Source organism: Eschrichtius robustus, chromosome 3 (genome assembly GCF_028021215.1).
Source record: "Eschrichtius robustus isolate mEscRob2 chromosome 3, mEscRob2.pri, whole genome shotgun sequence".
NCBI lineage: Eukaryota > Metazoa > Chordata > Mammalia > Artiodactyla > Eschrichtiidae > Eschrichtius > Eschrichtius robustus.
In genome coordinates, this window is record NC_090826.1 from 143,578,240 (window position 1) to 143,605,568 (window position 27,329).

At 40.5% G+C, this 27,329-nt stretch overlaps 1 protein-coding gene across 1 annotated transcript in view; it reads right to left on the bottom strand.

Annotated features, from left to right (window-relative positions):
- The window catches only part of NIBAN1 (niban apoptosis regulator 1), a 159,749-nt gene that overhangs the window by 13,244 nt on the left and 119,176 nt on the right, over nucleotides 1-27,329 (bottom strand). Inside the window, exons 6-10 of the mRNA XM_068541397.1 lie at nucleotides 18,096-18,211; nucleotides 11,320-11,424; nucleotides 10,849-11,011; nucleotides 4,727-4,914; nucleotides 1,386-1,547 (exon numbers count right to left, since the gene is read on the bottom strand). Of these exons, the coding sequence (XP_068397498.1) occupies nucleotides 1,386-1,547; nucleotides 4,727-4,914; nucleotides 10,849-11,011; nucleotides 11,320-11,424; nucleotides 18,096-18,211 (734 nt within the window). The remainder of the gene's footprint in view (nucleotides 1-1,385; nucleotides 1,548-4,726; nucleotides 4,915-10,848; nucleotides 11,012-11,319; nucleotides 11,425-18,095; nucleotides 18,212-27,329) is intronic.

A 27,329-nucleotide genomic window follows, 5' to 3' on the forward strand; every position in this document is an offset into this window, starting at 1 on the left:
AAGTACACACACACACACACACACACACACACACACATCTATGCATGTATGTACACATGTGCGTATCTTTTCTTCTCATCTCTTCTCCTTCCACCCTTAACTGGGAAACCCAAGACCGTGGGGTTGAGGATATCATCATTTCCTGTGGTCATCCCCTTCCTCTGTTCTCTGGTGCCTGTGGTCGGGGCTTAATGAAATGAGGTGGCTCCTTAGTTCTGCACCTCCACTTTCAGGTGGATGTAAACCATGCCAGCACATCTCTTGCTCCATTTTCCAGCCTCCCACCCTACTTCTCTTCCTTTCTCTGCCAGGCTTGGAAGGGAGGCAGGGTCAGAGCTCAGTGGAGACCGTGGTTGACATGCTCGTGGGTTAGGGAACGGAAGTAGTTCAGATTTCTTATTCTCTGCACTTGTGCCTGTACCTGTTTCACCAGGGCCCAGTACTATCAAAGGGACTTCAGTCAAACCGTCGACCAATTTTGTTCCTTGTCTGTCTTTAATCCCTCACAACCCAGAGGTTAGATAATAAAGTGTGCCACTTAATCCTGCCTATAACTTTTAAGAAAAAAAATCTCCTTTCTTCCCCAAGCCTGTGATCTGAAATCATCCGACACAATACCTTTCTCTCAGCACTTTCAACGCTGTAGTGAATTTATCTAAGAATCTGTCTCACTATCAGCTCCCCAAAGTGGAATCTGGCACAGTGTCCAACCCACAGGAAGCTCCCTTCGAACATTTGTGAAGTAGAATTGTGCTCTTAACGGCTTCAATGATCACACCCTTCCTTCATTTAGAAAGCATTAGAATATGGAACGAGTTTGAGCTATTCACTCCTGCCCTGGAGAAAAAGTTCCTTGTGAGAAAAAAAGGAACCTATCAAGTAGACCCAAGAAATCCAAATTTAAAGCTGTGATTGACTGATTGATTGATTTACTTTTAACTAGGTTAGGGAATTGATTCAAGCCACTGGTTCTCCATCCTGGCTGCATATTAAAAGCAGTAGGGATGGGAGTGGAAGAAGTTTTTTTTTAATTACCAAGAAGATAATATCAAAATCACTGGGAGTGTGGCCTAGACATCAGTATTTCTTAAAAGCTCCCAGATGATTCTAATCTGCAGCCAACATTAATAGCACTGATTTGACAAATCAAGTAATTATCAATTAGTGCTACTTTATTTCCCTGAGATATCTCTTCTTTATGATGCTCATCAGCATGGAGGAAAGATAAGCCAGCTGGAACAGCACAAAATATGTCCTCACTCAACATGGTGACTAAAGGAATGGGCCTCATTTCCCTGAGCTACACTAGTACACCTGTCTCATTTGCCGCACTTGTTTCTCTGCTCCCCCATCCTCATCCACATGGATGACCTCACCGCCCCTACCTCTTGCATGTAGTTCTGCGTCCTCTGGACCACCAGATCGATGTGGGGGAATCTGAAGCGGCTCTTGAGATCCTGCAGATGCTCCTGAAGCAGGTGGACTTTACTGTAACAAGGTTCCATCTTCACGGAATCCAATGGAAGATTCATAAGCCGGTCTAGATGCTGCGTTTTGGTGAAGGGAAAAATTACACACCTTCGGACTTAGGAACTATATTACATGACTAGTACATGATACATAAATTCTAAACAATCACACATGTTATTAGACCGAATCACTTCTCAGATCACTATATCTGTGACATCTTCCTTGTCTTATTTCCGTTCTTGGATGGGTTCCTAGGGCAGCTCTATTGCTAGGATAGAGATTGGTAGAAGAACCAACTGGACCATGGAAGCTCCCAGGGCTGCACTCAGTGGGGCTCAGTCTTCTCAAGCTCTTGATGGACTCCAAGTACCCACTTGCAGAGCTCAAGAGTGCAGGAAGGCTCTTTGGCACATGGAACTGCTGTTGGCTCACGAGCCTCCAAAGCCTTCTCTAATGAGTGACATCCCTCTCAGAAAATCCCAGGATGCCCCTTGGACTCTAAGAGTAAAGCCAGAGTCCCCACAGTTCTCTGAGGCTCTGTCAGTGCCCAAGGGCTTCCCTCTGCTAGTGGATGGGGAGGTGGGTGAGATAGGAAGAGGCCTAGCCTAGAAGAGGTATCCAGTTTTAAAACCTGAGGTCCCCCCTCCTCTAGTTTGTACAAGTGATAACTTGATCGATGAGGCCATACAACTTCCAGCAAGAGGACAGCAACTGACCTCATCCACTAAAGACCTCAAGTATTATCAACATAGTCTTACACTATGAGTGTTTTTGCCAACAGAATGCATCTTATTTTCCAAGCTTATTTAAAAGTAATTTAAAAAATTGAATATTGGAGATCTAGAATAAACAGGAGGGTGGGTGGAGAAAGAGAAGACAGAAAGAAAGGTGCTGAAAATGGAGGCCTAGGGAGAACTGGGGAGTAACACAGTAACAGGGTGATTGTGAACAATACAGGATGTGCTGTCTGAGTTTCAGGTCACAGAAAAGAGATAAATCTAGAGTTCTAGATTTCTCTAAACAAGAATTTAACAAGGGGACTTCCCTGGTGGCTCAGTGGTTTAAAATCTGCCTGCCAATGCAGGGGACACGGGTTCGAGCCCTGGTCTGGGAAGATCCCACATGCTGCGGAGCAACTAAGTCCGTGCGCCACGACTACTAAGCCTGCGTGCTAGAGCCCGCGAGCCACAACTACTGAGCTTGCATGCCACAACTACTGAAGCCCGTGCGCCTACAGCCCATGCTCTGCAACGAAGAGTAGCCCCCGCTCATCGCAACTAGAGAAAGCCTGCGTGCAGCAACAAAGACCCAACACAGCCAAATATAAATATTAATTAATTAATTAATTTTAAAAAGATACAGAAACTTGGTTATTTATTTAAAAAAAAAAGAATTTAACAAGGACCCACTTTCATTGTGCTTGAAAAAGGAAATTATTACTCCCTTTAAGAAGTGAGTTCTGGAGAACCTCACTGAAGTAGAATTAATGATCAAAAGCATGCAGTAAAACTTGCCCCTTGACATATAATTTGCAATGTGTCTATTTTTTAAAATATCAATTAAACAGACAGGAGAGGAAAAATCAATCAGTTACCACTTTGCTCCTGTAAGATTGGCAGAAGTTAAACAAGTGATTCCCTAATGCTGACGGGAATATAAAGGAGAAAGTCCTCTGCCATGTACAATTGGTAGAATTTTAAAATTTTAATTCTTTTTTTGGGAAGCAAATGGAAACATCAGTTAACATGAGAAATATTCCTACCTTTCAACCTAGCAATCCTGTCCTAGGCATCTATCCCATAGAAATAAAAGCATCAAAGTAAATGAATATATATAACAAGATTATTTATTGCAGCTGTGTTCATGGCGCTAGCGACATTTGGATGATTGAATAAATCATGGTGTATTCGTACATGAAATATTATGCGGTTATTACAAAAAATGATTTAGAGCTAGAACAGTTAACTTAAAAATTGTTTCATGAGGTATTTTTGAATGAGAAAACTGAAAAGCAGAGCAGTATATATAATATAATCCCATTTTTCTAAGAGCAAACTACCTAAAAAAACATAGCCTACAAAATGTGTGTGTTTTATAGGCTATATGAGCATGGAGAAAAGCACAGAATAGCATATGCTAAGTTGTTAACACTAGTTGCTTGAGTGGAGGGAGGGGATATGGGGGGAGGAGGGAGAGTAAAGTTAAGTTCAAAAAAAGACTACAATAAGAAACCTCAAAATATTTACAAATGATCTTGTTTATATACAATTTTGTGTATGTATGCATTAAAAAAAAAGAAAGGGAAAGAAACAGAGGTGTCTGGTTTTATCCACTGACTTGTAGGGATGTCCATCGTGATATGGCAAGTGTAAAACAAAGCTGCCCAGTTATGTCTGTCAGTGATTGTCAAGTTTTAGGATACATCAAGTCCTCTGGAGGTCTTGTGAAAACCGACTGCTGGGCCCTACCCCAGAGTTTCTGATCTGGTAAATCATCAGTGGGGCCTGAGAATTTGCATTTTTAGCAGCCATATGATGATGCTGGTCCAAGGACCATACTTTGAGAAACATTGGTTTTTATCATGAGTCCATACTTTTGGAAGCAAACAAACCAACAAACAAAATTTATATAAATGAGGATATACGTGTATATATTTGTATGAACAAGGAAAAAGCATGTGAAAACACATACTTAAGCTATTTATATAGTTAATTCAGGGAGTTGGAAGTGGAGACGGCTTAGGTGTTGGGGGTGGACTAAAATTAGGTGGGTATGGGTGATGGTGATTAATTTTGCCTTTATGTAAGTATTTTTGTATATTGTTTACCTTATACAAGCATGTTATTATTTTTGCAACTTGAAAACCATTAATAAAGGAAAGCAGGTAGATAGATGGATGAATGGATGAATGAATAATGTGTTTGAATGAATCGCAGAAAGGCTAGATGGAAGGGCAGCTGAATGGAAGGAAGGAAAGAAGGAAGGGAGAGAGGGAGGGAGGAAAGAATGAATGAATGCAGATAAAGACCCACAGAACGGCAGTCCCAGGCAGACCATTCACACTCCACTCCCTGGCTTCGTATCCTACCTCCTTTAGCTGGGCACTGTCTTTGGTGGTCTTAAAGTTCTGGTTAAGTTCATCCACTTCTTTTTCAGAGAGGGAGGGCGGAAAGAATGAATGAATGCAGATAAAGACCCACAGAAAGGCAGTCCCAGGCAGACCATTCACACTCCACTCCCTGGCTTCGTATCCTACCTCCTTTAGCTGGGCACTGTCTTTGGTGGTCTGAAAGTTCTGGTTAAGTTCATCCACTTCTTTTTCAAAGAGTGAGCGTACTTCACTGAATCCTGAGCTCACCGGTCCCATGAGTTCCTCCAGAATGGATGCCAGGAATGGTTGCACACTCTCTGCACAACTTCTCTCTGCTGGCTGAGCCACCATCGCTGAGGTAGGAAATAGCCAGAAAACTGTGAGTGATGGCAAAATTGGATTCAGAGGCACTGGAGTGGGGCCAGGCTGGACAGTGCCCCACAGAGCCATTTAACAGCCAAGGCAAGTTCAAATGGGCAAGACAGACCAACACAGTGAGTCCTGTGCCAGCACTCACCAGAATGGAAAACCATCAAAGAGAATCTCTCTTTGAGAATTGGAACAAGGAGAATCTCTCCCCTCCCCAAGATTACCTCTCCCCTGGGATGAAATGCATTTTTCTGCTTGGTCCCTATGAATATATAATGCCTATTACAAAAAAGAGAAAATGCCAATGACCCATCTATTTCCTATCAATCATCATCATTATAAATTCATAGTTTGTCTTCTAAAAACACACTTTATTAAGTTTTAATTCATTTTTCTAAGAGTTAATCAGTCGATATAATTCAATTCCCCTCCCCGCTTCTCAAGTACCATCTTTTTGTGGGGCAAATGGAAACAAATTCCAATTGGTTTGCCACCCCGCCTCCCATCCCCACCCCCAATTTTAAAACACACGCTATTTTTTCTGATAATCAAGGATGACATGCTTAGTGACAGAAACATAAAGAGTACAGAAAATCATAAAGAGGGATTAAAAAAAAAATGTAACCATACTCTTACTTCCCAGAGGAAATACTGCCGTTTGATTGATTGATTGATTGATTGATTTTTTAACATCTTTATTGGAGTATAATTGCTTTACAATGGTGTGTTAGTTTCTGCTTTATAACAAAGTGAATCAGTTATACATATACATATGTTCCCATATCTCTTCCCTCTTGCGCCTCCCTCCTTCCCACCCTCCCTATCCCAACCCTCTAGGTGGTCACAAAGCACCGAGCTGATCTCCCTGTGCTATGCGGCTGCTTCCCACTAGCTATGTATTTTACGTTTGGTAGCGTATATATGTCCATGCCACTCTCTCACTTTGTCACAGCTTACCCTTCCCCCTCCCCATATCCTCAAGTCCATTCTCTAGTAGGTCTGTGTCTTTATTCCCGTCTTGCCTCTAGGTTCTTCATGACCTTTTTTTTTTTCTTAGATTCCATACATATATGTGTTAGCATATGGTATTTCTTTTTCTCTTTCTGACTTACTTCACTCTGTACGACAGACTCTAGGTCCATCCACCTCACTACAAATAACTCAATTTCGTTTCTTTTTATGGCTGAGTAATATTCCACTGTATATATGTGCCACATCTTCTTTATCCATTCATCCAATGATGGACACTTAGGTTGCTTCCATGTCCTGGCTATTGTAAATAGAGCTGCAATGAACATTTTGAATTCTCTTTTTGAATTCTGGTTTTCTCAGGGTATATGCCCAGTAATGGGATTGCTGGGTCATATGGTAGTTCTATTTTTAGTTTTTTAAGGAACCTCCATACTGTTCTCCATAGTGGCTGTATCAATTTACATTCCCACCAACAGTGCAAGAGTGTTCCCTTTTCTCCACACTCTCTCCAGCATTTATTGTTTCCAGATTTTTTGATGATGGCCATTCTGACCGGTGTGATGTGATACCTCATTGTAGTTTTGATTTGCATTTCTCTAATGATTAATGATGTTGAGCATTCTTTCATGTGTTTGTTGGCAATCTGTATATCTTCTTTGGAGAAATGTCTATTTAGGTCTTCTGCCTATTTTTGGATTGGGTTGTTTGTTTTTTTGTTATTGAGCTGCATGAGCTGCTTGTAAATTTTGGAGATTAATCCTTTGTCAGTTGCTTCATTTGCAAATGTTTTCTCCCATTCTGAGGGTTGTCTTTTGGTCTTGTTTATGGTTTCTTTTGCTGTGCAAAAGCTTTTAAGTTTCATTAGGTCCCATTTGTTTATTTTTGTTTTTATTTCCATTTCTCTACGAGGTGGGTCAAAAAGAGGAGCATAGTAAAGATCCCGATTCAGTAAGTCTGGATACAACATGGAAATCTGCATTTCTTTTTAAGTGCTAAGTTGATTCTCATGATTAACCAGGTTTGGAAGCAGCAATGCAGTAAAGGAAGTCTGAATTGGAAGAGGCTTGAGCTCACTCTGTGGATGGAAGTCTAGCTTTGTGGAACTCTTTAAGTCACCTAACCTTGTACGGGATCAAAGAAGTACAAACTCATCTCAGTGTCCAGGCCCTCATTTTACAGATGGGAAAAAGGGGGCCTGGAGATGTTAGCTGATTCAACCAAGGTCACACCCTAATTTTTAGATCCAGAATTATAATTCAAACGTATTTCTTTATTTTTATTGGCAAATAACTTGCTTATGGTGAGACAAATGGCCACATTCTTATTTCAATTTGCAGAAATATTTCACAGAGTTACAGAGGATCAGACTGCCTCTTACTCTGAGAATCGGAGATGACCAATACTATTGATACTATGAGTAACTCATAAATATTTGATATATAAAATATTAACCAGGTCATACAATTACTAGGGAAAAACCCCTTTCTCTATTGTATGATTCAAATATGAAACAATCTATGACTCCTAAAAATAACTTACTTGATACCAAAATGCAAAATCGTTTGCCAGGAAGATGAATGAATTATTTATAAATTAACTCTAAGAGAAGAACTATTTGAAAAGTGTCTAATTGAAATTTCAGAATAATCATGAACACAGGTAATATACAGAAAAGATTTAGCAGCTGGCTGATGTCCCCTGCTGCATGGGGGCAGAGAGAGGCACAGGGAGGGGTCATGGAAGGCCATGCTCCTCTCTGCCTGATCCCCCCTTGCCTATATGTACCACCATGTGCTCCAGCCCCCTCTCTGTTCCTTTATTCAGTGTTCCTTTCACCTGTGCCTTCCTTCCTCCACCTCTGCTTGTAAACATCCTCCTCACCTCTTCAAGGCCAAGTTTAAATTTCACCTACTCAGGACAGCCTAATGCCCGGAACCACCACACAGCTTCCTGAACTATGGTCTGCTGGTGTTTCCTTAATGATCGAATAAATTTTACAACCCACACAGGTATGCTCTGCTATTTTTCAAGGATGCAGAGATGCTGCTGTAATGATTCATGTGTTGTGACACATTAATTCAAGAGCCATACATTAATTCAGTTGAGCAGAGTGATTAAGAGAGAAAATGCTGGAGCTGGGGGCTGGGTTTGGCCTGACTGTCACACTCTACCTTTGGAATCTCAGGCAAATTACTTAATCTCTACCTCAGTTTTCTCATCTGTAAAATGGGGATCATAAGAGTAATTACTCTGAGGGTTATGGTGAGGATTAAATGAGTTCACTGTGTTCAAAGTGCTCAGAACCCTATGTGACCCTCTGGAAGTACTCAGTAACTGTTAGCTCTTACTATACCTGTTAGCATTACCATTCTTTCCCATCAACTGACACTAAAACAGTACTCTCATTGTGAGGAGCCCACATGGTTTTTTGAAGTCGAAATGGTTCCTGCTTAGGAACCGCTGTGCTCTCTGTTCTTGCCTCTTTTATGGCATTTATAATATTTTTCCTTCTGTTTCAGTATCTGTGACATGCTTTTTATCCTCTTCTACTTGTAAAATCATGTCTTCTTCTTTGACTCTTCATAGACCTTGAATTCAGCAGGAGCAGAATAAATGCTTATTAAATGAGTCAGTGTTTGTGGGGCAGAACTTAAGCCAGTTGCTTCACTCTCAAGAGTCATATGGGAAGAAATGGAGAGATTGCTACTTTAATACTCCCAAAGTTTTTTTTTTTGAAATCCAAAGTCCTTTATCAATGCAGCCTGATGTGCACTTTCTTGTTTTAAAGGGAGAGAACCAGAGGCCTGGTTACCATGTGTTTCTGATATTCCGTTTTAAAAAGACCTGATCACGATTTCCTTTCGAGGCTTCCTTTAGGAAGCAAAAACTAGTCGAGGGCAGAATATTTTTCCATTTTATGTGAAATATGCTGGAGCCACAGAGATTTAGGCAAGAGAGAAAGAGAGACCGGTTTAATTCAGGCCATGAGAATGGCCACTGTTAGGCTCAGCTCAGCTCCAGACAACAAGAATGTATCCGGGCACAGGAGTTGGGTGTTGGCAGTTTTAAGCTGTATAAAGCATTTCAATACATAGTCAACTCTAGATCTGTTGGGCTAATAAAGGAATAAGAGACCTGGATAATAGGAAACAGAAAACACTCTGAAGTTAATTTATATCTAGCTTTAGAAGGCATCACCTGAACAGATAAACAACAGATTCAGACACACACTCCTTTGCTCTAGTTATGCCTCCTCCAACCTCCTCTCAGGAGGACCTGTTAGAAGGGCTTGGAGTGAGCTGGGCTGCAGTATGAACAGGGCCTGAAGTGCAGAGGATAATCCACCAAGCAGAAAATCCCATTAGGTTCTAAGTCTCTTGAGCACAGGAACTGTGTCTTCCCTGTTCACTGCTAAAGCTCCATCGCCTTGCTCAGAAAGCACTTAGTGACTATTTTTTGAATGAATGAGTGAGTGAATAATTTGAAAACTGACTATATAAGAAGATTGCTGCTGATAAACAATCAGAGATGAGCCGGCATGCTTTCCCTCTGAAATGATGTTCAGTGTGGTGTGCTTTCTGGGATGTAGGAATGCAGAACCATAGAATTTTATCCTGTAGGATTCCTCAGAGGTCATCTAAGTTCTCTTGTGTGGAAACACGCAAACTTCTTTCTTTCAAGGGCCAGATACTGAACATTTTCAGCTTTGCCGCCCCTAAGGTCTCAGTTCCAACAACTCAACAGTGCCTTTGTAGCATGAAAGCAGCCTCAGCCAGTACATAAATGAGTGGGCACAGCTGTCTTCCAATAAAATGTTATTTACAAAAATAGGTGGCAGGCCAGCTTTGGCCCAAGGGCCACAGTTTGCTGACCCCAATCTCATGGGCCCTTGTGATTTCAGAGGAAGACACTGAGTCACATAGAAGTCGAGTGACCTCCCTGAGCACACGTGACCAGCTAACATTAGAGCTGGGACTACAGACGGTTCCCTACTTAGGATGGTTTGACTTATGATTTTTCAAGTTTACAGTGGTGTGAAAGCAATTGGCCTTCAGCAGAAACTGTACCTCAAATTTTGAATTTTGATCTTTTCTGGGGCTAGTGATAAGCAGTAAGATTCTCTCTCGTGATGCTGGGCAGGGTCAGTAGCCACGGTTCCCCGTCAGCCACCGCATCACGAGGGTAAACAACCGATACACTGACAACCATTCTGTACCCAGACAACCTTCTGTTTTTCACCTTTGGTACGGTATTCAATAAATTAAATGAGATATTCAACACTTTATTATAAAAGAGACTTTGTGTTAGATGATTTTTCCCAACTGTAGGCTAATATAAGTGTTCTGAGAGTGTTTAAGGTAACTAGGCTAAGCTATGGTATTTGGTAGGTTAGATGTATTAAATGCATTTTCAACTTACGATGGGTTTATTGGCACGTAACCCCATCTAAGTGGAGGAAGATCTGTAGGATCCAGATTTATCGACTCTAAGCCAAAAGTTTTTTTCCTGTTAAAGGAAAATCCATTATTCACTGATTCAAATATTCACTGTGAGTCTGCATATACCAGGCATGGTACTAGGCACTGGGAATACCTGAGTGAACCAGAGCAGCATGGCCCTGCTCTTAGAGAGCTTACAGCAGGGAGAGGGCAGGAGCAGAGCCATTACAATTTGGCATAAGAAGTGCTACCACGGGAGAGGTGCAGGATCAGGATACACAGGCACCACTACAAGGCAAGCAGCAACGTTTCCTCCACCCTGTGTCGTTGAAGTTTCCATGCGGAGGCCCTTGAGAGTACCACCAGCACGCTCCTATTTCAAGTGTTATCATCTCCTTCCAAGCCCCTCGTTTAATTCTCCTCTGAAACTAGGAATTCTCACTATGTGATGGAGCCTCAGATACACAGCTTATTTAGTTTGTAGGAGCATGGATTATCTCCACTGACCTTTTATCTTTCCAATTAAAAAGTTCTTTGAGTTCACAATCTGATCCATATCTGAACGGATGGTGCCTTCCAGGCCTTTCGTCAGAGCCCTGCATTCCTCCTTCAATGCACTTAATCCTTCTGAAACTTGATGCCGAACCAGGTTGTAGGCCTCTTCGAGGAGCTGCAACAGAGAACAACACATAAATCGGGGCTCTGTCGTGCGTCAGCACCTGAGGGAGTCAAGTAGAGGTGGGCGGGTTAATTGCAGACAATCGCAACATAAACAAAACGGCACACACATTCTAATTTGGCTTTCAAAGTTTGAGTCTGTTTGGATTAGTTCTCATGTAAGTGAGACTGAGCAGACTGGGCAGTTCTCCACCCAGGGAAGGAATTACGTATTAAAAAAGAAAAAAAAAACCCTAACAAGAGAAGGGAAAGGAATGTTCTTTTTGAGTAGCACAGCTGCAGAGCAAAATCATTGCTTACACCGAACCAGGCCCTCTTTCTGTCGTTCTTCTTCCCCTTCATTTTAGGCAGGATGTCTGTCTGAAGGGTTGGCATGAGCTCCTCCATCACCAGGTTACTCAGGATCTGTCAAGAGGAAGAGAGCCTCAGAGCTGGTTTAGTTGGTGACGCCAAAATCTCAGCATCAGGCTAACTGAAGGTGCCATAACTGGCCACCCCCGTCCTGGCTACATAAGATTGTCCTGCGCTACATGAAATCCGTTAGGTTAATAGTTTAACTCTGGGTCTGAGGCCACAGAAATCTCTAGGAAGACAATCCTAGATGGTAAACGTTCTTAAATATCTGCAAGGAACAGTCACGCTTGTTGACATTTTCCCATTGGAAAGGACAAATTCCTCAATTCAAACTTCTACTAGTCAAACTAGAAGAATCTAGCCCATTTAGGATAAGAGGGGGAACTTCAATTATAGATAAGGGTATCCTTAGCAAAACTGTGAAGGGGGTCAGCCTTGGTTTTGGTGGCTTGAGTTCTTGTCTGTATCCCCTGAGATCATCGTTTCCCCTGGAGCTTTCTTGGGATCTGCTCTTTGTCCCTACTGCGCTCTAAACCCCACCTCCATCTTCTTTAAAGTTTAGAAAAAGAAGGGAATAACAAATACTTTGGAACAACTGGACATTGGTGGGATGAGTAGAATAGGGGCGGGGGTTGTCTACAGTTTTCAGGGTGTTTTTTAAAAAATATTCGTCCCAAGTCTTTCCTAAAATTTTGCTTGGCTCAATGAAAATGTTTCTTTTGAATGTGAGCAGTGATCTACATGTCCACACATAATGCTCCATGTAACACTGGTCCTTGCTCTTCATATTCACTCCCCTACAGGAATTGGAGCAGTTTTGTCATTTAGATTTAGATCTACCATGAGTTTTGGGGCTCACAGCTCAACTTTCAATATCAGGCTGCAACCCAAGATTTATAACAGAACAAGAGTAATCTGGGGAATGGAGGCAGGCAGAAAAGTAGAGACTCATTGGACATCTGTTCTATGAATTTAAAATAATATTTGTCCAAAATAATTGACCTTCTCATAAAAACGCAAATTAAGCTTTGGGCAAAACTTTCTTTGAGGTCACTGGTCAGCCTCATGCTAGTGGAAATGCTCATGAGCTCACTAGATTTGCCTTTCACCAGGGCTCTGTTTACAGCGGGATGTAAGAGTCCAGCTGAACTGAACAGGGTGGAGGTGGGCGAGTCACCCAGTCTCCCTGTGGGCTCCTAGGAGAGAAGCCTGCGGGTCGGTGCAGCCAGTGGGGTTCCATCATCTGCGATGTGGAACTTCGGGTGTGACAAAGACTATAATAGGGGTAGGATTTCCACTAGTCCTAGTAATTCATTGTTGGGGAATGTTTTTACTTTTCTTAACCACTTTCGGGGGGCAGTCAAGAGGTGAACCAGCATTTTTGAGGAGTTTAAGAGGAACTTGACATGTGCAAACTCCATAGAAATCAGCAAGTCCAAAAATCAGGTTCAAGTACATAATCAATAATTCATGAACCTCATCTTGCCCAGTGGAGTAAATTCTTGTTTGGAACACATTTGCCCAAGAGTGATGGAAGTGCTGGCATGGGGAGAGTGGGCTGAGAGAGTAAGGACGCTGAAGCCAGAACTTCAAATCAATGGGAAATATTGTCTTAGTTTAAAAGTATTAAATTCAAGAATCATAATAATTGTCCAAATTCATCCTTTTGCAGAGATTGGCTTGAATCTGAGCACGAGCGTGAAAGGGATTTGAAAGATGAAAATGTTATACCGTCCAAAGAAAAAGAACATTCCATTTGGGTGGGCTTATAGTTTTCTTTTAGTCTTTCCCATACAATGTTCCAAGAAATTTGGTTCTATTTTATAACTTAAGGGATTGGAAAGGAAATATGTCTGGAAAAAAAAGGAGGGGGATGGGAGTGGGTTGAAGCGGGGGTAGGGGGTTGGTGATGAGGGAATAGCTCTGGGGCAGGCAGAGGCCAACTCTGTCTCATCCCAGCAGCTCTTCCTCCTGTAAACGTCAGCCCCACCACATCCTGACCTTGTGAGGATCCTCACCTGCCCAGGATCTGCTCTGAGATTCCCTACCTTGGTCAGCCCTCCATGAGCAGGGTCCAAAGCCCTGGGGCTATCAGAAAGAAAGTAGCTAATCTAATAAAACCAATCATACTAATGAAGGAGTTTCCCCAACCTTCCCTCTTCAGAATAGAATCCACTGAGTTTTACCATAAGGAATCTAAAGATATCTCTCGTGCTTTAAAAAAGGGGGTGTGTGTAAATTTAATTGCTGGGATTTAACTGGGAGATTTTAAAATTCCACCACACATGTAAGAAACCAAACCTGGCATTAGGTTGATCGAAACCTAGAAACGCAGGCCCGCTCCCTGAAGGCCACGCCACGTGTTACCTTCCAGATGCTGCAGCTGTGAGGAAGGTGTGAGGCCCAGAGAGACTGCCCTCCTTCCTGAGGCTGGCCCCATGGTCTGATCAGGTCGTTGGCCTTGTGCCCTTTGTGTTACTCAGCAACCATGGGTGAAAGAATCCATTTAAACGGGTCACATTCAAGGTCATTAGACAAAAGACAACTTATGGACAAGGCCTAAAAAAATCTGGATAGTCTTCTGGTCTTGAAACCACCCTGATCTGTGGGAATTTTGAGTTGTTCTCTTGGCCCATCTGGTTAATTTAAAGGCAAATAATAAGTATACCACATAGCTTGTACTTACATTTTACAAAATGCTTTCCCTCATGACTTCATCTGACACATTTTTTATTAAGTAGAAAATATATTGATGCTTTTACTGATGTACAAATATTTTCACCTTAATAGTCTGTCAGGCAAGTTATTCTAAGATATTTGCTTTGCCTGGACACTTGCCTAAAATAACCATCACCACGAGGGCATGCCATACTTGCTGTGTGAGTCATTACTATGAAGATAATAATGTAACAATGCTGAAAATCTTCTAAATACAGTCCCCTAGGGTAGAAGGGGTTAGGACAATGTTATGATTAAGTTCTTAGCAGACATGAAAAAAAATGCAAATAAATTCAGTGCTTTAAACAAAAGATGTCATGTTCTCAAACTCAGCTATGCTATGCCCTTTTCTTTAACTACTTGGTAGCTTCTTTGGGGCGCTGACCTCTTTTTTCTGTGGGTCGTAGGACAGACACTGCTTCAGCTCCACGTGCAAGCGGTTACAGTGAAGCTTACCCTCACCAGGCCCCACACAGGAAAGTCTTGAAAGTTATTTCCTTTTACCAGCTTCTTAAAGGATCACCTGACATGGCTCAAAATGCATGTCTGTCACAGACTGGTTTTGTGACTTGGGCCAACTTCTCCGAATGTTCTTTCTCTCGCCTAGAGGGTCCTGGACAAATGATCCTGAAATGTCCTTCCAGTGTTCACATCTTATGAGTCCGTGATTTTCACCAAAGAAACTTAGATTCCTGGGGGAGCAAAACTTCATACTGGGTCACTGGATAACTCCAGATTTTACTGATTTCTTCTCTGGTTTTTGTTTTGTTTTGTTTTCCCCTTTAAGGTATTTTTCTATACAGTAAAATTAGCACCTTCCTGTGACTGCTTTGTGCTAATGCTTTATGATGTCCATATATGAACAGACCCACACATGTACCCACACCCACTTCTAAGGCTGCCTTTTTCTCTGGATGTTTCTAGGTATGTCTTGCTTCACCACGATGGCAAGGGATGAGTCATTTCATTCTTTGACACCTTACAGCAATTCACACCTATCAGCCCAAAGTAAAGAGCAGAAAGTCAACAAAAGAAAACAAACTCAATACTTAACTCCCAGAAAGGACTTAGTACCTGCTTTCAATGCAGTCGTGAAGGAATGTGAGCTGATGTGAGATTTCAAATGAAAGAAAAAATTAAGTACCCTAGCTAAACTCAAGGAGCTAAATAACTGTTTAACTTGGTATAGTCCCATGGTTGATGTTGATCTTTCACTGGACCAGAAGTCGGAAGCCATCATTTCCTTTGCCATTTATCCACTTAGCATGTGACCAAAACAATCAGCTCCACAAGGCAAGGACCATGCTGCCTTGTCCATCTCTGGTTCACTAGCACCCAGCATAGTGCCTGGAATATAGCAGCTCAATAAATAATTGTTGAATGAATAAAACTGGGCAAGTCAATCGCTATATTCCTCCCTCAGTTTCCTCATTTACAAAATGGAAATAATAACTGCTCTACACATCTCATGAGATTGATAAAACAAACAGAGTTAGGATCTGAACATAAAAAGTACCATACAATGGCATTTTAATACTGGTATATCTATTAAACATGCATGTTTATATAACAGGCCAATCAATGGCAAATGGTTCAGCCTCCCCTATGCTTTCGTTTTTCTTTTTGGCATACGTATGGCTAGTCCTTAATCCTCTCAGATGTATAAGCGGATGTGCTTCCTCCAAATATCAGAAACCAAGAATTGATTAAAATTCTTGAGTAAGTCTCAGGATGGGAAATAAATGAGCTTAGAATCCACCAAAAAAAAAAAAAAAAAAGAAAGAAAATAAACAAATGGGACCTAATGAAACTTAAAAGCTTTTGCACAGCAAAGGAAACCATAAACAAGACCAAAAGACAACCCTCAGAATGGGAGAAAATATTTGCAAACAAAGCAACTGACAAAGGATTAATCTCCAAAATTTACAAGCAGCTCATGCAGCTCAGTATCAAAAAAACAAACAACCCAATCCAAAAATGGGCAGAAGACCTAAATAGACATTTCTCCAAAGAAGATATACAGATCGCCAACACACATGTGAAAGGATGCTCAACATCACTAATCATTAGAGAAATGCAAATCAAAACAATGAGGTATCACCTCACACCGATCAGAATGGCCATGATCAAAAAATCTACAAATAAATGCTGGAGAGCATGTGGAGAAAAGGGAACCCTCTTGCACTGCTGGTGGGAAATGTAAATTGATACAGCCACTATGGAGAAGAGTATGGAGGTTCCTTAAAAAACTAAAAATAGAACTACCATACCACTCAGCAATCCCACTACTGGGCATATACCCTGAGAAAACCATAATTCAAAAAGAGTCATGTACCACAATGTTCATTGCAGCTCTATTTACAATAGCCAGGACATGGAAGCAACCTAAGTGTCCACCGACAGGTGAATGGATAAAGAAGATGTGGCACATATATACAATGGAATATTACTCAGCCATAAAAAGAAATGGAATTGAGTTATTTGCAGTGAGGTGGATGGACCTAGAGTCTGCCATACAGAGTGAAGTAAGTCAGAAAGAGAAAAACAAATACTGTATGCTAACACATATATATGGAATCTAAAAAAAAAAAAAAAAAGGTTCTGAAGAACCTAGGGGCAGGACGGGAATAAAGACGCAGACCTACTAGAGAATGGACTTGAGGACACAGGGAGGGGGAAGGGTAAGCTGGGACGAAGTGAGAGACTGGCATGGACATATATACACTACCAAACGTAAAACAGATAGCTAGTGGGAAGCAGCCGCATAGCACAAGGGAGATCAGCTCGGTGCTTTGTGACCACCTAGAGGGGTGGAATAGGGAGGATGGGAGGGAGACATAAGAGGGAGGAGATATGGGGCTATATGTATATGTATAGCTGATTCACTTTGTTATACAGCAGAAACTAACACACCGTTGTAGAGCAATTATACTCCAATAAAGATGTTAAAAAAAAAAAAAGAAAAAGAAGGGGGAAAAGGAGGAGGAGAAGATTCTGAGTCATATGGTAAAACAGTAAAGAACAGCCCACTACCATGAGAAAATGTTTCTGGCTTTAGATGTTTAATGACCATACAAAGGCAAGACACCATCTGGCATCTTCCAAATATTGTTCCCTAATAACAAATTTCACACTTGTTATTCTGGGATGTGAGGGGAAATTAAAGAATAGCATTCTTGAACCCTGTATGCCTTTAATTAAATAATGCCCATACCCAGCCTCCTCTTCCTGGCTGAATCAGCTGTGTGATTGGTGTCCTTATGGAGGATGAGGTCACATCATGAAATACAGTCTCCTTGGAGATTTGTAACAAAGTGCCTGGTACCAAACCAACCAAGACACATAGCCTATGACTGACATTTAATCAGGGTCTTGGGAAATTATACTGGACCACAGGGAATAAAGTACCAGAAAAGGTAAACGAAACATATAGAAAACTATCTAATGCTTTCAAAATTTGTTTCCTTTAATTACTTCATTTATAAATCATTCCATAGATAAAGACAGCTATTTGCCAAATACTTTTCCAACAACATCTCATTTAATTCTCACAACCCTGCAACACAAACATTGTCATTCCTATTTTTTTCAGAGGAGTAACCTGAGACTAAAAGAGGTTAAATAAGGTCGGCAGGCTTTAACCCAAGTCTTCTGACCTAAAGCCCCACCACACACTTTGCACTATGCCACACTGCTCACATTTGCTTCTAGTCTGGAAGCACGAGGTCATTTGAGAGAATATGCATTTTCCAGAAAGAAACTGGAAGTAGCTCTTCCATTGCAGTTGCAGTATTTTGGGCTGCCCTATTTAGTGCCTGGTCTGGAGGTCTTTAGAGAAGGTGTCCAATAGTTTGCTGATCAAACGCTTCTAGACAATGAGAGAAATGGCCTTTGGAACCACATCCTCCATGCTTGCAACTTTTTAAATTTGCTTGTTTATTATGACCCTGACCTCCTACCACTCAGATGGAGAATAGGATCCAAAATTCTGAGCCCCATGTTACCTGGACTTCATCCCCAGTGATCATTTCCCACGAGCCATAGTGTCCCTTCTCCTGTCGGAAGAATTGCACAGCTTCTAAAAAGGCTTGGACTTCAAATGTCGTCTGCTTCATGTAATCTAAAAGAAAGAGGCAAGGGCATTTAGCAAACAAAAACACTTTATTTTATATTTTTCCATCGTTCAGAGACCTAGCATTACCTGACTATTACAAGGGATAGAATTATGAGACACAAAAAAGTTAAGCAAGTACTGAATTCCAAATTCATTTGCAGGTGTGTATCACATGACTTGCTCACTATACCAGCTGACTAATTCTATCAGTTACTAGACATGCTGGTTATGACCAGAAGCAAATCTATCCCCCTTTATCTCTCTTGTAAGTATTTCCCTCAGACACCCAGGCACTTAGTGGCTTTATGCCACCAACTGTAACACCTCAGTAAGGCAGACTATTCCTCAAAGTGCCTCATGTACCCAAGGTATCCCCTCCCAGTTTCCCAAATAAAACTCCAATTTCTCTGTGATCTGATATCAACTTTATGTCAAAAGGACATCAACGTAATAGGCTGATTTATACAAATGAAGGATAATAATTGCTAACACATAGAGCAAGATACTGTTCTTCTAAGCATGTTACATATTTCATTGAAACCTCACAAAAACCTCTGAGGTGAGTACTATTATCATCTCCAGCTTGTAGATGAGGAGACTGTAGCACAGAAAGCACAGAAAGGTGAATTAATTGCCAAAGGTCATATACCAATAAGGGTATGAACTCAGATAGTTTGACACAAGAGCCTGCTTCTAAGCACTACACTATACTACCTCACATACTAGTTTTTTGATTTGCCTTTCCAAACATATTGGATTTTAAAAGGTGTTATATCTGAGAGGTAATATCCTACCACAAAGGAATGGATACCTAATGATATAGGATTTTTAAGTGTGCTAAATGGCCTTCCTAGAATTCCACAAATCATACCGTGCATGCAAATATCTTCATTTCTGCAATGGACTGAATGCTTGTGTCTCCTAAAATTCATATGTTGAAACCCTAATCCCCAATGTGATGATATTTGGAGATGGAGGCTTTGGGAGGTAATTAGGTCATGAAGGTAGAGCCCTCATGTTGGACTTAGATCCCTTATAAGAAAAGGCTCGCTCTCTTGCTCTCTCTCTCTTCTCTCTCTCTGTCTCTGTCCAGACACTGGATCTGCCACTGCCTTGATCTTGGACTTCCAAGACTATGGTATTTTTGTTAGAGCAGCCCAAACTGACCAAGAGAATTTTCATCACATAAAACTAGCTCATGGAGGAGACAGTGATAACCAAATTAGAGAAATATTAGCAGGGAAATGAATTTTAGAAATAATCTAATCTAACAATAAAGAAATAAAATCTTAGAAAATGGAAATAAAGTAGGCAAAGTGGAGTGACTGAAAGGGTCAAGTCTCCTGCCTCCTGCTTCTCCCCCAATAGGACACAAAGTTCTCTTGCTAATAGCATATGATCTGTATTAATAGGGCAATATTAGATAGGTCAGTTGAAGGCAGCTGATTCACTGGGGGGGACCTTCAGAGCTTTAAGACAGTGGGATTGCTCAGTCAAGGACTCAATGGTTGATTTGGGGACTGAGCAGAACTAAAAGAGGATCAATCTGCTCTAAAAGGGGACAATCAATTAATGGATTGTAGATGACTCTTTTGAGATTGGCTTACTAGGTCATAAGCCTCAGGAACTTGGAAAAGAGAAAATACAACTCAAGGAATAGCCTCTATAAGAGTACAAGCAAAATTCTTCACACTGAGGATACCATGAAGCCCAGAAGCTCCACCTTCAAAAATGTGGAACAGTAACTGACATTTCTAATATCAACATAAAGATTTAGTTAAAATCTAAATCAGAAAAAGGGCATGTCCCAAGAATCAGGTTTTCAAATTGAAGTGTTTTCTCCCTTGTCATTTATTTATTTATTTATTTGGTTAGGCAATTGATTTAGTGTTTAATCTCAGAGGTTTGGAAAACACAAGTTAAGGTCTTGGTATAAAATTGACAATAAGGGGGCTGTGATATGGGGCTCAGTACACTGGGAGGAACTATACCAATTGAGATGGAAACTGTAATTACTACATTGAGATTCAAAACTGACTCATGTGCTCTTATTTTTAACAGCTGTTTTCATTTCCAGCCTAAGGAAACAAAGAGATGGAAGAAAATGTGGTACTTAGATGGAGTGAGTATTGCCAGACCCATGAGCCTGGGAATGAGGTTTAAGTTCTTCAAGTCCTTACAAGAAGCATCAGTTTACTTCTTTCTTCCCTAGCTGACCTCAGTAACCGGAGGAGGTATCTGAAATCATGGCCATACCATCTATAGCTATATACATATATATGTAAAGAAAACTATGACACTCCCCCTGATGGTTGCTTTTCAAAGACCTTAGGAGAAAATAACTGAAGAAATGAGATTTGGAGGCAATGATGTGGGAGCCAGAGAGAAGTCAAGGAAGAAGTGGAAGAGCTAGAATGCAGCAGTGGCACAGGATGAGGCACCTTAATATAGGTGGAGAAGAAAAGTATTAGCAATCAAATGGACCATAAAGGAAATTATAGTCATTGAACAGCAGTAATGAAGTTTAAAAGAATAAGGGCATGAATCTCCATTCTGGACTCTACCATTAAGCCAGACTTACACTGGATTTAAACTACTCTTCTTCCATATGGTAAATAGGACCTAATCACTGATTTCATCATTAGATTTTTAGATTATAAATGGATTAAAGTAATTTATATAAAACTTTTAGAACACTATCTGTCATGTAATAAGTTGCTTTATGGATATTGGTTCTCATGATTATAAACAAAGTCCAATAGAAACTGCCAGATCCTTAAGGAAATAAAGACAAAGGTTTGCTTTGTAAAGGACAGAACTACATTGTAATGCTCATATGATCTTCACTTCTTCTAAGTTGTTTGCAAAGGCATTGCTGAACTCAGCCAGAATGTACAGGTGTTTGAAAGAAACCAGATTTTCAGTTATTTAATCTACTTCCTGCCACAGATCCCATGGGAATAAATTCTGGGATCATAATCACCCATGCTCCTGCCAACAAGAACTTGAGAGTTAGTTCCATCGCCCCCAGAATCAACAATGGTTTTTGGTCTTTCGGCCCTCTCCTGCAAGCTGACTTAGAAAAATGGCAGGCATCAGCTCAAACTCTACTTTTCCAACATGCTGTAGTTATGAGGATGATCAAGGAGACAGACGTGCTGGGGAGAACTTAGGCATCATTAAATCCAGCTCCTTCAATTTACGGATGAGGAAACTGGAAGAAGAAATGGTTAATTTCTTAGCTGAAGGTCACACAGCTGGTCAGAATCAGAGCCAAGAGTTGAAAAAGTGGCTCTGGCATGTCATAAGCAGCCTTGGCATTCATTCTTACTTAAATCATAGACTATGAGAGTTAGAACTGATCTCAAAGGTCACCCACCCCAAGCTCTTTTCAGTGCTGGGAGCCTTCAGAATCCCTGAGACAGTCGTCCAGCCTTAGCTTGAATATTTCCAGTGACAGGAGGCTCACAATTTAATGAAATAGTCTTTTTTGTCACTGAACTGTTGTAATTATTTGAAAATTCTTCCTTCTGTTGAGCCAAAATCTGTTTCCATGAACTCTCATTAATCCTGCTTCTGCCTTTCAGAGCAAAATAGACAAGTTTACTCTTCTTCCATATGGTAACTAAAAGATAGCTGAGTATCCTTATTTTCCTGCAATCATTCTTTAAACAATATAGTTTGGGGATTTTTAAAAACTTGGCCCTCCTTTTTCCTTCCTTCCCTTAGTGACCAATTTGAATCTGTCAATATCTTTCTTAAATTTGGACCTAGACTGAATACAACACAAAGAGTATTGTCTAACTAGTGCAAATTATGTAAAGTAGAAAGATTACTTTCCTTTTTCTGGTCCTCAACCTCTTTTTTAATCAACCATAGCATACTGTTGGCTCATACATTTCTTGTAGTCCAATAAATCCCTACAACTTTTTCGTAAAAAAACCCTTGTCAATCTAAGCCTTTTCTAACCTATACTTCTGCTTTTGATTTTGAAGTGCAGGCTTTAACATTACCCCTGTTAAATTACAACTTACCGTGATCAGTTCAGTGCCCTAGAGCCTGCCAAAATCATTAAAAAATTGTAATTCTGCCCCCAGACTCCCTTTTACCTCGGTATCATTCGAAAATCTGGTGGGCTTAACCTTCTGTGTTTCTATCCAACTCACTGACAAAAACATTCATCAGATCAAAGGTGAGGACAGAGCCCTGGGAAACTCTAAACATTTTAGGAGACATGTGGGAGACACATCTTGGCCATTCACTCAACAGTCACATCCTCGGGACCAAGACATGTCTATTTTCCTTAGTCCCTCCCTAGTCCTCATCTGTGCAGCTGCATGGAAAACTCATATTTGGGAGACATGATTAAGGACTTTTGCAAGGGAAAGAAAGCTTCTCTAGGACCCTCGGGGACAATTATTCAGGGGGCCAGCCAGAGAGAAATCGTTTTTGTTTTTTTTCCACTTATACGGATTTACTGCATGTCTGAGTCAACTGAAACGCCAAAGCTCCAAGGCCTATGTAGTCATTCTGGATTTTGACTCTGGCTGCTGTGTCGGGACTCCCTGACTCGGGCTGGGTTTGGAAGCTGCCTTGTTATTTTATTTTATTGGTAAACGGTGCCAAGCCATGTTAGCTGATCTGCCTGGTGATTTGTGAAAGTTATGTAACAGCATTACTCACTACACTGCTATGGGGTTCATCTCACTAATGTATGCTTCTAAACTGTCTTCAGCTTCAGGTCATATGTCGTCTCTTTTTAGGGGACCTGCAGCAAGGCTGTTTGTCCTATCTTCTCTTCCAGAGAAGAGAAGCAGCACTGGGGAAAGTAACCAACATTTACTGAATACTATCATGGAGTATGAACCATAAGAGATGTTTACACACACTATCTCATATAATCCTTCCAATAATCCCATTAGGTAGGAATTCATATTCCCACTTTAAGGCTGACAAAGAAACTGAGTTTCAGAAAGGTTAACTAATCCGTTTAAGCTAGTATATGGACAAGCAAGACCTATTTGCTTCCAATGTCCTGTTATAACACTCTATGGTTTTATTTTTTTAACTTTTCATTTTGAGATAATCATAGATTCACATTTTTATAAGAAATAATACAGAGATATCCAATATATCCTCACCCAGTTTTCCCTAATGGAAATATCTTGCAAAAACTATAGTACAATATCACAAGCAGGAAATTGACACTGATTCAATCCAGCCACCTTATTCAGATTTCATCAGTTTTACATGCACAGGTGTGGTGTGTGTGTGCATGTGTGTGTGTGTGTGTGTGTGTGTGTGTGTGTTGTGGTTTAACTTTAAAATTATTTTATTTTATTTTTTTATATCTTTATTGGAATATAACTGCTTTACAATGTTGTGTTAGTTTCTGCTGTACAACAAAGTGAATCAGCTATAGGTATACATATATCCCCATATCCCTCCCTCTTGAGCCTCCCTCCCACTCTCCCTATCCCACCCCTCTAGGTCGTCACAAAGCATCAAGTTTATCTCCCTGTGCTATGCAGCTGCTTCCCACTAGCCATCCATTTTATACAGTTATTTTAAATTTTATTTCCTTCTCAAAGTTTAGAATCATATAATTCTGGAATTTGACTATGTCACAGGGATCATTTAGTCCAAACCACTCATTTAATTAGTGAGCAGGTTGAGGGCAAGATAGAATGTGATATGCATTATTAAAAACAAAACAAAAGAAAACCCTCTCATTGGAATTAAAAATGAATGATGTCTGTTCTAATGAAATGGTAATAAAAGTTTTTATTTTTATTAAAAAACTTATTTATTCATGACCAACTTAAGCAAATATTTATTACCAAAGTGTAAATAATAACTCTTATGAGAACTAGCCCCAGGTTTACTTAGAAGTCCCTGAATAGTACTCTGTGAACTGCCAGACGAAAATATTCATCTACTGGCCAAATCATGTCTGTGTTAGTGAGCACAGACCTACCAGGAAGAGAAGAGGAAAAAGCCAAGAAAGAATGTACACCTCCTAAAGATCCAGGCACCCCAGAATGAATTATAATGGTGTTACTCTAGGTGAAAATACAAAGATATGAGAACTCACTCTGAGGATATAAAAGACTTCTTAAATAAATGGAAAAAAGGTGTTTCTATTGTTTTGATAGAATGTTTTGACTATGCAGAAAAACTGTATGCCTCATCTAGCTAAAAGTGGTACATCTCATGAATTTTTGACTTGTCAATAAATATTAAAAGGCTGTTTGTTAACACAGAAGATGAAGTGGGGATTACCAAAACAAGTGAAGACAAACTAACCCCATTTCCTTTAAATAAATTACATTGGTAGAATACCTACCATTGACTTTGGAGACATCCTGTATCTAGATTTTAGCAAGACAAATATAAGAGTTTTGCATAATTTTGACTGACACACTGAAGAAATTTAGATTAGTTGATAACGCAAATAAACATAATGAAGTGGGTAAACAGCCTAAATGATGGGTGCTGGTTAAAGGGCTGACGTTACTGACATCTTAGAGGAAAACATTTTCAATTACTTGGAAAAGGTAATATATAGACAGACAGACAGATAGAGATAGATAGGTAACCAGGGTTTCGCTTAACTGTGAGCTCAGTACAAGTCAGTGGTGTGATACAGTTGTACATAAAGCAGGTGAGGTTAGACCACAGGAATGTGGAATATACCAAAGACAATGACGGTTACAGATAGATTCTGACATACACTACTCTGAGCTTATCATTATATACTTCCAGCTCATGCTGAGCAACAGAATATTTTATAAAAAATTTAAAAATAAAGAAAAAAAGGTGGAGTATTCTGAAGAAGACCAAGTAAATGAGGAATCTCACAGCCTTGGAAAGAAAAAACCTAGAGGGAAGAATTCTTTATTCGTGTGAAGATCTGCAATGTAAAAGAGGACTGGATTTGTTCCTTGTAGATTCCAGATACTAGAGTCAGGATAGCATGGTCCAAAGTAGAGTGTGGCAGATTTTGACTCAATATTATGACTCAAAATTTCTAACATTTAGATTTATCTTAGAGTGAAATAGGCTCCAATAAGTTGCCAAAAGTTCCCCTCCAAGAGGAAGTGCTCCATCAGGGCTGAGTTACCTTGTAGAAGGTGTACGGACTTGCTTAAATCTCTCTATTATACACTGTCATGACATTGTGTACCTCCTCACCACAGCACTTAGAACAATTATAATTTCATAGTTGTTAGTATAATCATTTAAATATGCCTTTTCCCTAGACTGTAAGCTCTAGGAAGACAGGAGACCGCTGTTTGCATTCATCATTGCATCCTCAATCCCTGGTCTAGTGTCTGGCACATAAGACAGAAAGAGAAAGAGGGAAAAGAAATGAGGGAAGGAAGGAGGAAAGAAAGAGAGGAAGGGAGAAAGGGAGGAAGGGAGGGATTCAAATACTAGAGAGAGGGCTGGATTAAATCTCTTTGTAAATTTCCTTCTAAACTGAGATTTCCTGATTACAAACAAAACCCAAGCATTGCAAATGAATCACATTCTCTTAATGAGTCTTTTCCCTACCGTTGTGAAGAATTTCTGAAGGAAATGGATGTCCTCATCCCAATGCTTCTCAGACTTTGGCGAGCATCAGAATCTGCTGCAGGGCTTGCCGAAGCAGACTGTTGGGCCCCACCCCAGAGTATCTGATTCAGCAGGTCTGAACTAGGGCCCAAGAATGTGCATTTCTAACAGGCTCTTCAGGTGATTCTGTTGCAGGTGGTTTACAGACCAGATTTTGAGAAAACAAATTACAGAGAGGAAAGAGATACAGTAGAAGACTGTGGCTCTTGAATGCTTAGGGTCTTAATGAGGGCTTTCCCCCATTATCAGGTTAAGAAATGCCCCCTCTGTCAACTGTTCACCTATTTAACACAAATGAACCCTTCTACTTACTCAAAGTGATGTATAAAAATAGTCCTATGACGAAGGCTTATCAGAGATATGTGGATAAGGAGCCACTTTAGGCAGGTTCATAAGGACATCATCTCATGCAACTAGAACTCTACCTGTGGAAGGGAACTCCCACTCACTTCAGAGGCAATCATCATTGTCTGGACATAAATCCTCAGGTGCAACCCTAGTTAAACCTCATTTTCCCTTTTTTGGTACTCAGTGGATATGTGGACTATATCTTCTGTGGCAGCCTTCTTTTCTTCAGCATATATTATCTCACTTTCTTTATCTTAATTTTTTTCAAAGTCTCAAAGAGATAGAAATGACCTATGCTCTTATCTCTTCCAAAGGTAAGGATAGTGTGATCGAACTCCTGGTAAGGAAAGAGGAAATAGTTTATTCTTTCCAAATACCGTGAAGATACTCTGTGCCCTGAAGCTAGGTTCATTGAATATGTCTTCCATGGCCCTGAAAGAGTTTGTCTATCACCCTATGTATCTAAGATACCTGGGCAGAGTCAGGCCAAGAGAACAATGACACAATCAGTCATTTCCCATCTGCCCAGGACAAACATATATGGCTTTATATGGGTGAGATGTATATTCTAAGACAGTGAGTGCGGAACTGTTTCCCAATCCTCTAATAACTATTTGTGGAGATGATGCTGAAATGCCTCAGGAGGAAAAAGTAATTACACCCAAAACCCTAAGCAAAACAAATGAAGACTATCTAATTTACTCTTTAAAGTGTGAATTTTAAAAGAGTTCCCTATGTAATGTTTATAGGCCGTTGTGGCAGTGCACACACTCGGGTAATCTTTCAGCTCAGACCACGGAAACTGGGTCAGGTGCCTCCCACTGAAATTGTGGGGAGTTGTGTGTGGCTTACTCCCTGCAGGCAAAAACCTAACCACACAACCTGGACACAATTTAAAGCAAGCTTGAGTGTCCAAATGCATAGGGAAGGTGCTCCTCTAGCCACAGACTTGTCTTTCACTTTTGATGACATTGTCTCTTATTCCTGGAAATAACTGTTTACACATGGGTCTTGGTATAATCTGTCACTGCAGAACACAATAATATTAGGGAAATTCTTCCTGGCTGATTCTCTGGATGACCTTCATATTGTGAGTTCAGAACACCTTGCCTAGTCTGTGGAAGCATGCTTCTACAAGTAAAGGAAGAGGTTTACATTA